The 13,541-nt window shown below is 34.0% G+C and overlaps 1 protein-coding gene across 4 annotated transcripts in view; it reads right to left on the reverse strand.

Annotated features, from left to right (window-relative positions):
- LOC149778538 (superkiller complex protein 2-like) overlaps window positions 1-11,181 on the reverse strand; it is a 120,577-nt gene extending 109,396 nt beyond the window's left edge. For 2 of the 4 annotated variants that reach the window (XR_016415521.1, XM_089939434.1), the window contains exons 1-2: window positions 10,997-11,181; window positions 6,142-6,272 (exon numbers count right to left, since the gene is read on the reverse strand). Coding sequence is in view for 3 of the 4 variants with exons in the window: in XM_089939434.1 (XP_089795560.1) it covers window positions 6,142-6,261 (120 nt within the window). In the remaining variant the exon portion in view is untranslated. Of the gene's footprint in view, window positions 1-6,141; window positions 6,273-9,713; window positions 9,778-10,867; window positions 10,948-10,996 lie in introns of those variants that run through there. The other 2 variants (XM_089939436.1, XM_089939437.1) reach the window with 2 other exon arrangements.
- Between the last annotated feature and the right edge of the window lie 2,360 nt (window positions 11,182-13,541).

Raw genomic sequence — 13,541 nt, forward strand, 5'->3', positions numbered from 1 at the left:
ACACTGTAAAAATTACAATATTTGGCTGCCATCTGCATGCCAGACAAAACTTCTTGATGTGCCACCTTAAAACATTGAAATGTTTGAATTACCTCTTGCTGGTTCCTTATATCACTTAGTTTATATTTCCCACTTGTTTTAATGTTGTGTGTTCACTGTTCAAATACTTAACTATGCTGTGTTTGTAGTTCTCTACTATCTTCATTTAAACCATATTTCATGTTTAAATCATAACTGTGGATTATATTTATTTAGTCAACATGAATGTAAACAGAAGTTCCAGAAATAAAAGATGCAACTTATCATTTGCAAAGGAGATTGCGATCACTTGCAAAAGGCAAAGGACTACATTTTGTGGCAGACATACTGGAAAGGGTTGTGCAGAGTTCATTCATTCTATTCATTCCATCAATACACAGTTGCTTGCAGTAAATCTTTCCATTTGAAATGCAAGTATGTGTATTTATATGTGATATAAGTAAAATATATGCATAGTATGTACGCTGTATACCACAGGATCTTTAAATTTGTCTTTAAAAGAAAACAAGACTTAATTAACTTTATAAAAATGTTTTGAGACGGTGTATTGTATCATAATGAAAATACAGATAATCTTGACACATATCCCCACATCACGACATATTTAAATGCTGTTTGGGTTAATTCACTACTGCATGATATAAAAGCCTACAAGGGTCATTAGAGCAATAGTCACTGTGTATAAGCCAATGTGACCTATCTTTTTATTGAATGTGAATACTCTTGAATAGCTAAATCAATTCCTATATTCAATGTCATGACTAGAGTTATAAGTGTCAAAGAAATGGAATGCTCTTTCAGAAGTGATTAGTAAAACTAAAGATGACAGCAACTACAACAACAACTGTCAATAGTTCAAGTGCCAATGCTTCAAATGCATGAACAAAAATATCAAATATACACTGATGCAATACACTATAAGAAAAGTCAATCCAAATTTGCATTTTTAATATATCCCTTTCCTGTCGGTTTGTAAATGTCTATGATGGAATGATTAGACACGAGCATTTGCTAACATGCCTCTGTATGCTTCTCTACATGGCAAATTCCTCTCTATGTGGCAAATTCCTGGATGAATGTCAAACTGCCTTTCTGCAATATGCATCTCTGCATGTCAATATGCCTCTCTGAATGCCAATATGCCTCTCTGAATGCCAATATGCCTCTCTGGATGCCAACATGCCACTCTACATGGCAAAATGCCTCCTGACATGCCAGTATGCCTCTGCATGCCAATATTCTTCTCTATATGCCAATATGCCACTCTATATGCTGGTAAGTTTCTCTGCATGCCAGTATGCCTCTCAACATGCCAGAATGCCTCCCTGCATGCTAATATGCCTCTCCACATGCAAAAATGCCTTCCTACATGCCAATATGCCTCTCTACATGCCAGAATGCCTCCCTGCATGCCAATATGCCTCTCCACATGCAAAAATGCCTTCCTGCAGGTCCTGTAAAGTCAGCAAGATGACAAGTTTCTATAACCCTGATATACAGTCATTCAGTTGGACTGGTGAACATACAGCTTTGCAAAAAGGTTGGCAACATAACAATTTTCTATACCCTGAGATACAGTCATTCAGTTGGACTGGTGAACATACAGACTTTGCAATAAGGTTGGCAACATGACAATCTTATATACCCTGAGATACAGTCATTCAGTTGGACTGGTGAACATACAGACTTTGCAATAAGGTTGGCAACATGACAATTTTCTATACCCTGATATGCAGTCATTCAGTTGGACTGGTGAACATACAGACTTTGCAATAAGGTTGGCAACATGACAATTTTCTATACCCTGATATGCAGTCATTCAGTTGGACTGGTGAACATACAGACTTTGCAAAAAGGTTGGCAACATGACAATTATCTATACCCTGAGACAGTCATTCAGTTGGACTGGTGAACATACAGACTTTGCAATAAGGTTGGCAACATGACAATTTTCTATACCCTGATACAGTGGAACCTGTCTTGAAAGACCACCCCTTCTGCCAAAACATAATGGTCTCTCATGACAGGTGGTCTCTCATAACAGGTTATAACACTATATAATCTCTAAATCTGTACATGGAGAACCTGGTCTCTCAAGACAGACGGTCTCTCATAGCAGTGGTCTCTCAAGACAGGTTTTACTGTATACAGTCATTCACCTGGACTGGTGAAACTTCAGACTGTGCAATAAGGATGGCAATATGACAATTTTCTATACCCTGAGATACAGTCATTCAGTTGGACTGGTGAACATACAGACTTTGCAATAAGGTTGGCAACATGACAATTTTCTATACCCTGATATACAGTCATTCAGTTGGACTGGTGAAACTTCAGACTGTGCAATAAGGATGGCAATATGACAATTTTCTATACCCTGAGATACAGTCATTCAGTCATTCAGTTGGACTGGTGAACATACAGACTTTACAATAAGGATGGCAACATGACAATTTTCCATAACCCCTGTATATAGAGTCAATCGGTCCAAATGGTAAACATGTACACTTTCCATGTGATAAGTCTGTGACTGTTCCTTTCACCTGTGATTTAAAAAAAATTCACCCAAGATGAAAATTGACTTAAACAACCAAAATGTCTTATTATCTTCAAAACAATTACTAGGATTCATGTCTTGTGATAGAAAGGCACATGCATTTACTTCTTGATGTACTAACAATAAAGAAAGTAACCATCCCAACACAGCTTCTTATGCTTTACATGTACATCCAAGCTGGCAAAGCAAAATAAAAAAATGACACCAACATCCTTTGTCGACACTCAGATTTTAGCAACCAACCCCAGTGATAAATTTTCCAACCTAGGGGCATGCAGATTTATTAATATATTGAGGAACTGTGGTGTGGATCCTTCCCAGGTAAATGCTTCTCACTGATAATAAATGCATCATGCTGAACTGAAAAGATCTGAGATTTTCATCCTTATTTTACTTGTTTTGAACATTGTCAATTAACAGTTTCTTGTTGAATTAATTAATAACAATTAACTGGACTTCATTTCAAATATTCTATCAAATCTAACTGTACAAATTCACAATCCATAGGCAATTATTTCACAGCGATAAGCAGTGCAAGAATGCACACTGCATAGCCAATTCCTTCTGTGAAAAACAATGCAAGAATTTATATCTACATACTGCACAGATAATTACTTCACAGCGGCAAGCAATGTAAGAATTCATACTGCACTGACAATTACTTCCCCATGACAATTATTTCAGTGACAAGCAACATAAGAATTCAAACTGCACAGACAATTACTTCCCATGATAATTAGTTCACAGTGACAAGCGATGTAAGAATTCATACTGCATAGACAATTACTTTAGAAACAAGCAATGTAAGAATTCATACTACATAGACAATTACTTCACAGTGACATGCAATGTAAGAATTCATACTGCATAGACAATTATGTCAGTGACAAGCAATGTCAGAATTCATACTGTATAGGCAATCACTTAACAGTGACAAGCAATAAAAGAATTCATACTGCAAAGACAATTACTTCACAACGGCAATCAATACAGAATTCATACTGCACAGACAATTACTTCACAATGGCAAGTAATAAAAGAATTCATACTGCATAGACAATTATGTCAATGACAAGCAATGTAAGAATTCATACTGCATAGACAATTGCTTCATAATGGCAAGCAATAAAAGAATTCATACTGCATAGACAATTATGTCAGGAATTCATACTGCATAGGCAATTGCTTCACAGTGACAAACAATACATGAACTCATACTGCACAAATAGTTTTACAGTAAAACCAACAAAAAGAATTTCTTTTACAGAGACAATTATTTTACAGTAACAAGCAATACAAGCGACTAGTCATACCATATTCTATAGCTTGAACAAACTGCATCCAAAAATGAATTCTTTAAAAAAGACATCTCTATGGATAATACACAAAAGGAGATTCTATAAAAATTAAATTTATATGAACTTATTTTACTTTTTGTTCGCTCTTTAATATTATTTCACATTTTTTCAGATTTTCCTGATATCTTGAAATATATATTACAATACTGTCCTATATAGCAGTATATTGCAGTACACATTACAATACACTGTACTGTATGACAATATGCTGCAATACATATTATAATTCACTGTCCTGTATGGCAATTGCTGCAATACATATTATAAGTCACTGTCCTGTATGGCAATTGCTGCAATACATATTATAATTCACTGTCCTGTATGGCAATTGCTGCAATACATATTACAATGCACTATCCTGTATGGCAATATGCTGCTATACATCTAACAATACACTGTTATGTCCTGTATAGTAAAATATTGCAATATGAATTAAAACAGGCTGTCTTGTAAAGCACTATATTGTCATACATATTGCAATACACTGTCCTGCATGGCAATATATTATATTACATATTAAAACACACTGTCATGTATAGAAATATGCTGCAATATATATTACAATACACTGTCCTGTATGGCAATATAATGCAATACATACTATAATACACTGTCATGTATAGCAATAAACTGCAATACATATTATAATACACTGTCATGTATAGCAGTACACTGCAATACATACTACAATACAATGTCACATATAGCATTATACTGCAATATATATTACAATACATTGTACTGTATAGCTTTATATTGTAATACATATTACAATACACTGTACTGTATAGCTTTATAATCTAATACATATTACAATACAGTCATTTAGAGCTTTTTATATTGTAATACATATTACATTACACTGTACTGTATAGCTTTATATTGCAATACATATTACAATACACTGACATGTAAAGCTTTATATTGTAATACATATTACATTACACTGTACTGTATAGCTTTATACTGTAATACATATTACAATACACTGTAATGTATAGCTTTATATTGTAATACATATTACAATACACTGTCATGTATAGCTTTACGTTGTAATACATATTGCAATACACTGTTCTGTATAGCTTTATATTGTAATACATATTACAATACACTGTTTTGTATAGCTTTATATTGTAATACATATTGCAATACACTGTACTGTATAGCTTTATACTGTAATATATATTACAATACACTGTTCTGTATAGCAATATACAGCAACACAAACATTCTGACAACACTCCTCCTTACTCAAATTAATGTCCCATACATGATGTCATTTAAACAATCACATTTATCATTCCTCTTTCCTTCAAAGCACAAACTATATTCATCCACTTAGATTATGGTAAATCTGATCACCTGAAATGCCCTGTAAGACATATGAAATGCCCTGTAAGACATCTGAAATGCCCTGCAAGATATATCAAATGCCCTGTAAGAGATTGAAATGCCCATCAAGACATATGAAATGCCCTGTAAGATATATGAAATGCCCTGTAAGACATCTGAAATGCCCTACAAGACATGAAATGCCCTGTAAGACATCTGAAATGCCCTGCAAGATATATGAAATGCCCTGTAAGACATCTGAAATGCCCTACAAGACATATAAAATGCCCTGTAAGACATCTGAAATGCACTGTAAGACATATGAAATGCCCTGTAAGACATTGAAATGCCCATCAAGACATATGAAATGCACTGTAAGACATCTGAAATGCCCTGCAAGACATATGAAATGCCTTGTAAGACATATGAAATGCCCTGCAAGACCAATTAAATGCCCTGTAAGACATCTGAAATGCCCTGCAAGACAAATGAAATGCTCTGTAAGATAACTGAAGTAAAAACTAAAAAGACAAGCAAACAAAAAAACATATCAATTTCAATTACCAATGGAAATGTGACATTTTATAGACACACACACACCCTATGATACCACCCCCTGGGGCTGCATCCAAGATATGAAATTGTTACTGACATCAGTTATATACCCTAGGCATGGTATGGTGGGTTATATGCATTTCTGTATCTGTTCACTATATTAGCAAGTCTTAATCCAGTTAATATCACTCCACCAATGGTATATAAGGAAATCCTAATGATAAACAAAATGATAGACGATAGGATGTACTGGATCATTTCTTACAAGTAAAAACAAAAAGTGAGAAAAATATTTACAGTTTTGAGAGGCAGGCAAACTTTCTCCGAGACTCTGTCCCTTGAAGGTACAACTTCTGTCTGCCCACTGCAACCGATCTCAACCAGATCAAATGCAAAGTTTATTTCAGTAAAAGCCATCTTTCAAAAATCTGGAATAAGTATCACATATTAGTTAAAATGCAATGGATTTTTTTTAGGACTTTGCTTTTCCCGATAAAGATTGTACGTAAACATTATCTGGGAACTGTTACAGTATAGCAGACATGTTCAAATTACATCAATTTATAAATAAAACTAATGTTTTCCTTGTTTTTTTGTGCAAATATTCCCCCCCCATGACATTTACGTGAAGAATATACCAAGCACTTCATCAAATTATTTAACATTAACTACTTTACAATAAAAGAAAAGGTAAAATAATCTCAAAGTTCTGAACATTCTTCTTGATGCAATGTGAAAACAATCAGAACCTATTCTGCATTTGCAATGTTCCCGTATATATTTGAAAACAGGGAACTGAAAATTTCAGGAGAACTTCCCGTATCGATTTTAAAATGAGGGAATTTTTCTGAACATGAAGGAGGTACATAACAAGTGAACAAGGCAAGGTTTGCAAAAGTGATGCACAATTTTCACCCAATTTCATGAATTTTGTAGACAATGTTTTAGAAGCTATCCTCAATCACACAATCAAGCATTCTGGAATTAGACCCACAACACTTATCCCAATATTTCATTAAAAAATGTACAAACAGAGAACACCTCCAAATACAAAAAGTCCATTAAAAAGTTAAATTTATCAATGCTCCCTATATTGTAAAGCAGATGCTAGTCAATGCTCGAAACTTGAACTTTTGATTTTATTTCTGTATACAGGTTCTTTGAAAACCAGATCAACTCTTAATGAAAATTGTACGATCCAAGACCAAGTCATCTTCAAAACAAAGTTAAACTGTGCATTATGAAACTATGAAGAGATCAGTTATCCAAAAATATCCAAATAAACTCACATAAATCCAAACACACTCAAATAAATCCAAATATTTAATAACAGGTACTATAAAACATACACCCAAAGCAGCCCAAATGTACCTAAACATTTCAAATATGCATGAATATGATACACAGAAGTACACCCAATGTATCTGATACAGTTGACCCCACAAACATGGAGCAATTGCAAGGGAAAGATACAAGTCAAAGAATAGCTATAACTCAGTAACAATGTATAGAAAACAATAAAAATTAAATGTGACCTTGACCTTCTTAATATAAATCCTCATACCAAATTTGTTCCCATTACACAAAGTCCTTCAAGCATAACAGTGGGGAAACTGAAGGACAGATTCCAAGTCAATTATGGAATATAACCCCATACAAATTTCCAGAAAGCAGTGCAAATAAACTCAATCTAGTTTTCTTAATGTAAATCATCATATTAAATTTTACTTCAATCCATGAAGTCTCTCAAAATTTACTGAGTAGAAACAAAATTGAAAGACAAAATCAACAGTCTCGAGATTTAAGATTTTACTCTTACAAGATATTCAGTCCAGCAGTTCTTGGTCTTTACTGGTTCAACTGATGTGTTGCAAGACTGAACTCACAAAAAGCAGAGTACATAAGTATGAGAACCAGACAAATTATGCTGATTTGGTCAATTCATTAGCATCCAACCAATGTTAGGTTGGCTTATTACCAAATGTCATTAAGTTCAGAATGAAGTTTACATGGATGGTAAAAATACCTATAATTGATTATTAAAACAATTTCATGTTTTACTCAAAAATTATGCATCAGTCATTTGATCTGCCTGCTAATTTTTTCTGTAATTACCCAAGCTCTAGTCCAAGGGAATAGCCCAGGACATGCACTGGATATACCAGTGCATTTATCTCCCTTTGCCCATAAAATCTATACAAAGTTATATATGTAATCTAAACAGATTTTAAGTTATAACCAAGGGGTATGTCCCCCACCCCAGGGTCTGTATTTGGTATTTGTCTTATTTGGTCACTTCATATTCTTTAAGTCTATACATCATTACAGGAAGGAAATCTAAAAAGACAAATACAGTTTCCTATTTATCAGCTAGGGGCATGTTCCAAACCCAATGGGCATGATCCAAGGTCTCTATTAGATATGTCTGATTCTATCTCCAAGTATACTTCAATCATGTATGTGGTCATAGTTGTAAGACAGGGATCTCAACCGTTTCCAAGCTATGACCAAAAGATAACAATTGCCCCAAACTAGGATCATTCTTTATGATGTAATTTGAAACCTGCTAAACGTGTTATTCTCCTGGCTTTGATGCTGATACAAGCCACCTTTCCAAGTCTATACATACAATATCTATGAAACTGTTTGACACTCTTCAGACCACTTCCAGTTACACTGTATATCCCCCCAAAGGTTTAAGTCTCTATCTCAAACTGTGTAGGAGACATTCATCATGGACTGAAATGATGGAATTATGAACTGGAAGGACAATTCCCTCAATTTATGTTTTTTATAAAGCTCAGGAATAACAACTAATATGCAAGAATTCTTAGTTTTGGAGTATACTTTTTCTAACACATGATGAAATAGGTCTGGTATTTATGCAGGAAAAGAAAATATCCTCTATCTACTATATAACCACTTAGGTATGAGAGACGAGATTTGTAACTCAATTTTTTTTAGAAATTTCATTAATCAAGGATTCTATGTTTGACACTTTAAGGTAAACTCAGTGACATATTAATGCGGAGAGCATCAGACATATGGTAAGTTAAGAAACAGAAAATGAAAACAAATTTTTTTTAAGTCAAAGAGTTAGGTTCACCCCAGGTCAAAAGTCACAGGTATTTTCAAGAATGTACTTAATATATACTTCCAGCCAAAGTGAAAGTACCAGCAAAGATTTCTATAAGTGTGATTACTTTTCGCACGAAAAATGCAGCCAACTTACATCTGACAAAATTTGAAAGTGTTTCACAATTTTCACCAACTTTTGTACAAAGTAATCCATTTTAGTCAACTCCCATTTCTAGACAACTCTATGGCACCTATCAATGGAAAGATTCTTGATGGGCCAAAAGAGTTGTAAGATTATTACATCATGATCCAAAAAATATTATGACCAATCATCTGTTGTCTCAATATTATGTGCTTCATAGATTACAATGGCATACATTATGTGAAAGTTGATGAGAACTGGCAGAGAAGTTTGAAATATTTCTTTTAAATGTAAGTTAGCAATATTTTTCTTGTTCAAAGTAGACACATACATATCTGCTGGCATCTTTATTCTGCCAGAAAAGATATAAATAAAGTCGCAACAGTGACCTAGGGCAACAAAACTGTCAGACCAGATGAAAAATTACAGAAATTTGAAATTCTTGTGTTTATAACTAGTCACAGATCTAATTCATTAAAAAGAAAACTTTCTCCATGTCGGAATAACACCCAGTTTATTAAAGTGTCACTGCAAATGTGAAATCTTTTTGTAAACCATGACATTACTAAGGTTTTACCCAAGCTGTCACAATCATTCAACAGAGACAGGTTTTACCAACAAATCAGTTTGCCAATAAAACACAGGTTACCATTTCACGCAAAATTCATCTCTATGTATGGAGAACTGGTGAAGAAGCTGACAAACACGAGTACCTAGAACAAATGGAAATTAATATCTTGGTATATGCGATAAGTTGGGTCTGCATTATGTATCAAGGAGTGGGTAATTTGGATGAAACTGAGTGAAATATTAATAACTAAAAGTAAATTAACTCTTAAATTTTAAATATCACCAGTCATTGCAAAACGTTAGCAAATTCACAATTAATATATCAAGATGAAAATGCAACTTGCCACGAATCTGCATTTTGGTTCCTAGAAAATGTTAATACTGACAATGAGTTATTATTTACCTGACCACAGATACCTGAAAATGTGCTACATATTCTCAAAATCGGACTCAGAAGAGCCTGCATAAAAATCTTGCCAAGATCTGGTAATACAGTTTTGTTTCTTAATGTGCATTTGGCACCATTTTCAGTCTGAGGGGCAATACACAGCAGCCAGTATATTTGGTGGAGGATGTTTGTTGTTGTTATAGGGTTTAACGCCATTTTTCAGCACAAGATAGGCTATACAAGGCGGCCAGTATTAATGGTGGAGGAAGAACCCAGAGAAAAACCCCGGAAAGAACCACTGACCCACAAGAAGCTACAGGCAAGTATTTGGTGGAGGAAGAACCACTCACCCACAGTAAGCTAATGGCAAAGTTATTCACATACCCGGACTGGCCGAGTCTGAGACTCACTAGGACAGAAGTAAGACCAAAATGAAGGAAGTGCTGGCTATTTATTTGGTCTCTAGAGACTATAATATCAATGCTTAATACAACACCATTCAAAGGAGACTCAAAGAAGTTATAAAGTCCAGTGATCATTTGAAAAATTGTGAACCCCAGGCAAGTGCCATTTCAAGTTAAAGTGCTATTTCAAGTTTCTGAATTATTCTGTTTGAATGTTGTTCAGGATGACCATGTCCTCTGTGGCAAGTCACTGTAAATGTACCATATGCTGTGTCACACATACCGTTCACCAACATGATGTTCGTGGTCGTTCTTTGTTTGTTTGTTTGTTGTGTTTTAGTTAGTTTGTTTAAATTGATCTGCCATGGTCACCATTCTGGCCGTGGCGGATAAATACTTTCAACAAAAAGAGGCAATGAGCATCTCTTTAGTCTATCTCACCGAAGACTTCACTGTCGTGACAATGGGCGTCCGCAAGATTGGCGGGGGGACCAACCAAAAGGAGATATTTAAATTAGTACTGCACAATTAATTTGGTTGTGACAACAATAAATGTTACGAAATATTTACCATCTCTTCCATTCGATTGCTTTTACTTCTGGCAGAAATTTTTAGGGTTTGGTTTTTATAAATCTTTTCAGCTAACTGGGAATTTTTTAATTTTTTTTATACATATCTCAAGCACTAGATTGAGGAACAATTTCATTTTCAACAAGTTACCGTGCTGCCTTTGCGTGCTTTAAAGGAACACGCGCCAAAATGGTCACCCTTTGTAAGCCATGTACGCGAGATTTGGTTAACTCCGGTTCGAGATTGTTTTCAACAGCTAAACCCAAATATGGCTTAAAAGGAAAACCTTTCTCTTGATTTCGTTGCACAAAAGCATGTCATCTGCAATTTCTAATAGTAACAAGAGGTACACCGATTTTTATCTTTTTTATTATTATTAATTTTTTAGCAGGAAAGACGACGAATAGCAGGAAATTCATGAACACGAAGAACAAAAAATATATGAAAATATTAGCTGCTTTTATAATCCTTCACACAATCAAATTTAAAATATATACGGCATTATTATTTTGAATTATATACTGTTTTACACTGTTATATACAGATAGGATCTCAAATGGGTAATAATTTTATATTGTATATATGAAACTCGTTTAAAAATGTCCAGCTTTTGCTCGTCAAGGCTCGCAAAAGCTGGACATTATTCAACGAGTTTCAATAATTTAATATTAAATCATTACAAATTTGAGGTTCTTTTTATCACATAGTGTTTATTTCAGTGGAAATTAATGAGATAGAAAGAAGAACGAATAATTTAATTCATTCTGACAGAAGTTTCTCCTTTCATTTGCTGTGCGAAAAATATAGTCCCAACCAAAGTTGAACTAGCATTGTCGTTTAAAACTAGATTATAATTTTCTTACAGCTATAAATCAAAGAACATGAGTCCTTCCGAATAAACAGAACATTTTACACAGACAAAATCATTTTTCAACTCAGAATGTCCAATGTGTCTAATGTCGCATTGTTTGATGCACTACCTTTACAGTTGACGATCCATGTTTATCTTCAAGTGCCACTTTCAGAACTAAACATGACATTGATATTGCGATATTCGTGTGAAAGAAGTTTTACTGGATACAAAAAAAAAAAAATCCCATATTTACTGTAATGTATTTGTGACCGGATATTTGCAGTGTTTGATTTGGAACAGGAGACTACAGAATATACAAACAAATTTAATTTTACCGCGTAAATATGCAGTGGTTGGATAAACTTCTGTCAGTTTGGAGACCGGTTTATGTTCACATTCTCCTGTGAACAGAGGTGCGTTTAATTACTTCTGAAAGTTATTATTTAAACAACGCTTGTATGTAGGGTGGTTTCAATGCTACAGATATAGCGCCTCCCTCAACCCCCACCCCTCACAAGCAATACGCATAGTTTTACTTGTTGTTATTATTGTTTTTGTTTTGTGATTTTAGCCATTTTTTATGTTATGATATGTGTTATGTATATTTGATTTAATTATATCTGATTTAATATATATTTATATAAATTTAATAGCTTGTCAATTTTAAATTTTTAATTTTTTTATTTTTCATCACAAGATATTGTAAGGTACATTTATTCACTAGAGATGTTACTTTTTTTCAGAAAATAGTTTGACCTTGACTGTTAGTTTATAAACACCAGGTGTTGTTCTAAATCCTGACCTTGTTTCAAAATTTTGCAACCATCGTAAACAAGTTCTATTTTATTTTAAAATTATTGGTTTTCGTCAGGGTCACGCTGGGTGTACGTGACCTATAACAGGTACTTGCTTTCTATAAGCGTCCAGAAGATGATCACGTGACCCCTTGTTTACGTTTAGAATACGATTTAACCCGTATTTTGGAGTATTAATCTCAGTAGAAGCTGGGCTGTTAAACTGTTAGATGTATGTTGTGCTGTTTGGAGTTATTTCAAATTACTTGGTTTAGAGTTATTTCAAATTACTTGGATTCAAAAGGATTAATTGTGTTATTTTTCCTGAAAATACGTGTGCTCATGTAATATTGTGGAGCAAGGACAGTTGTTTATAAAAATTGTATTCATCTATCAGAAACCGGAGTGATAATTCTTGTTTCTACAAATAACTTCAACACTACGGATTGCAGCATACGTCGTCGTCTTCCATTTTGGATTTTTCGTCGGGATTCGAACGTGAAATCAGTAGAACATTTTGTTATTAGGACTACTAAAATTTTATTCTTGGATTATTTTTGGATTATTTTTTGGATTTGATTCTATCAAACCGTAAGTTCATTATTTTTTTACACAATTTTTCCAGGGAAATAAATTATTGTATTTTTAAAGGCTTGTTGTTTTCACTCTTTCTTGTGTTACTGTTTATTCGAGCCTAAACAAGTGACATAAGATATGTTATACATGACATAACAAACCTCTGTGAGGGTAAATTAGCCATATATAAGCAGATGACACCATTTTTCCCCAATTCTTTTTTCGCGAGTCAATTCGAAAAATGGCGGCCAAAAATGTTCCTTGAAAACAAAAATGCCAGAAGGCGGAGTTAAAAAAAGTTTTCCCACGATTTCAGTCAATC

This window comes from Sinohyriopsis cumingii, chromosome 17, assembly GCF_028554795.1.
Source record: "Sinohyriopsis cumingii isolate HCF-2022 chromosome 17, ASM2855479v2, whole genome shotgun sequence".
Taxonomy (NCBI): Eukaryota; Metazoa; Mollusca; class Bivalvia; order Unionida; family Unionidae; genus Sinohyriopsis; species Sinohyriopsis cumingii.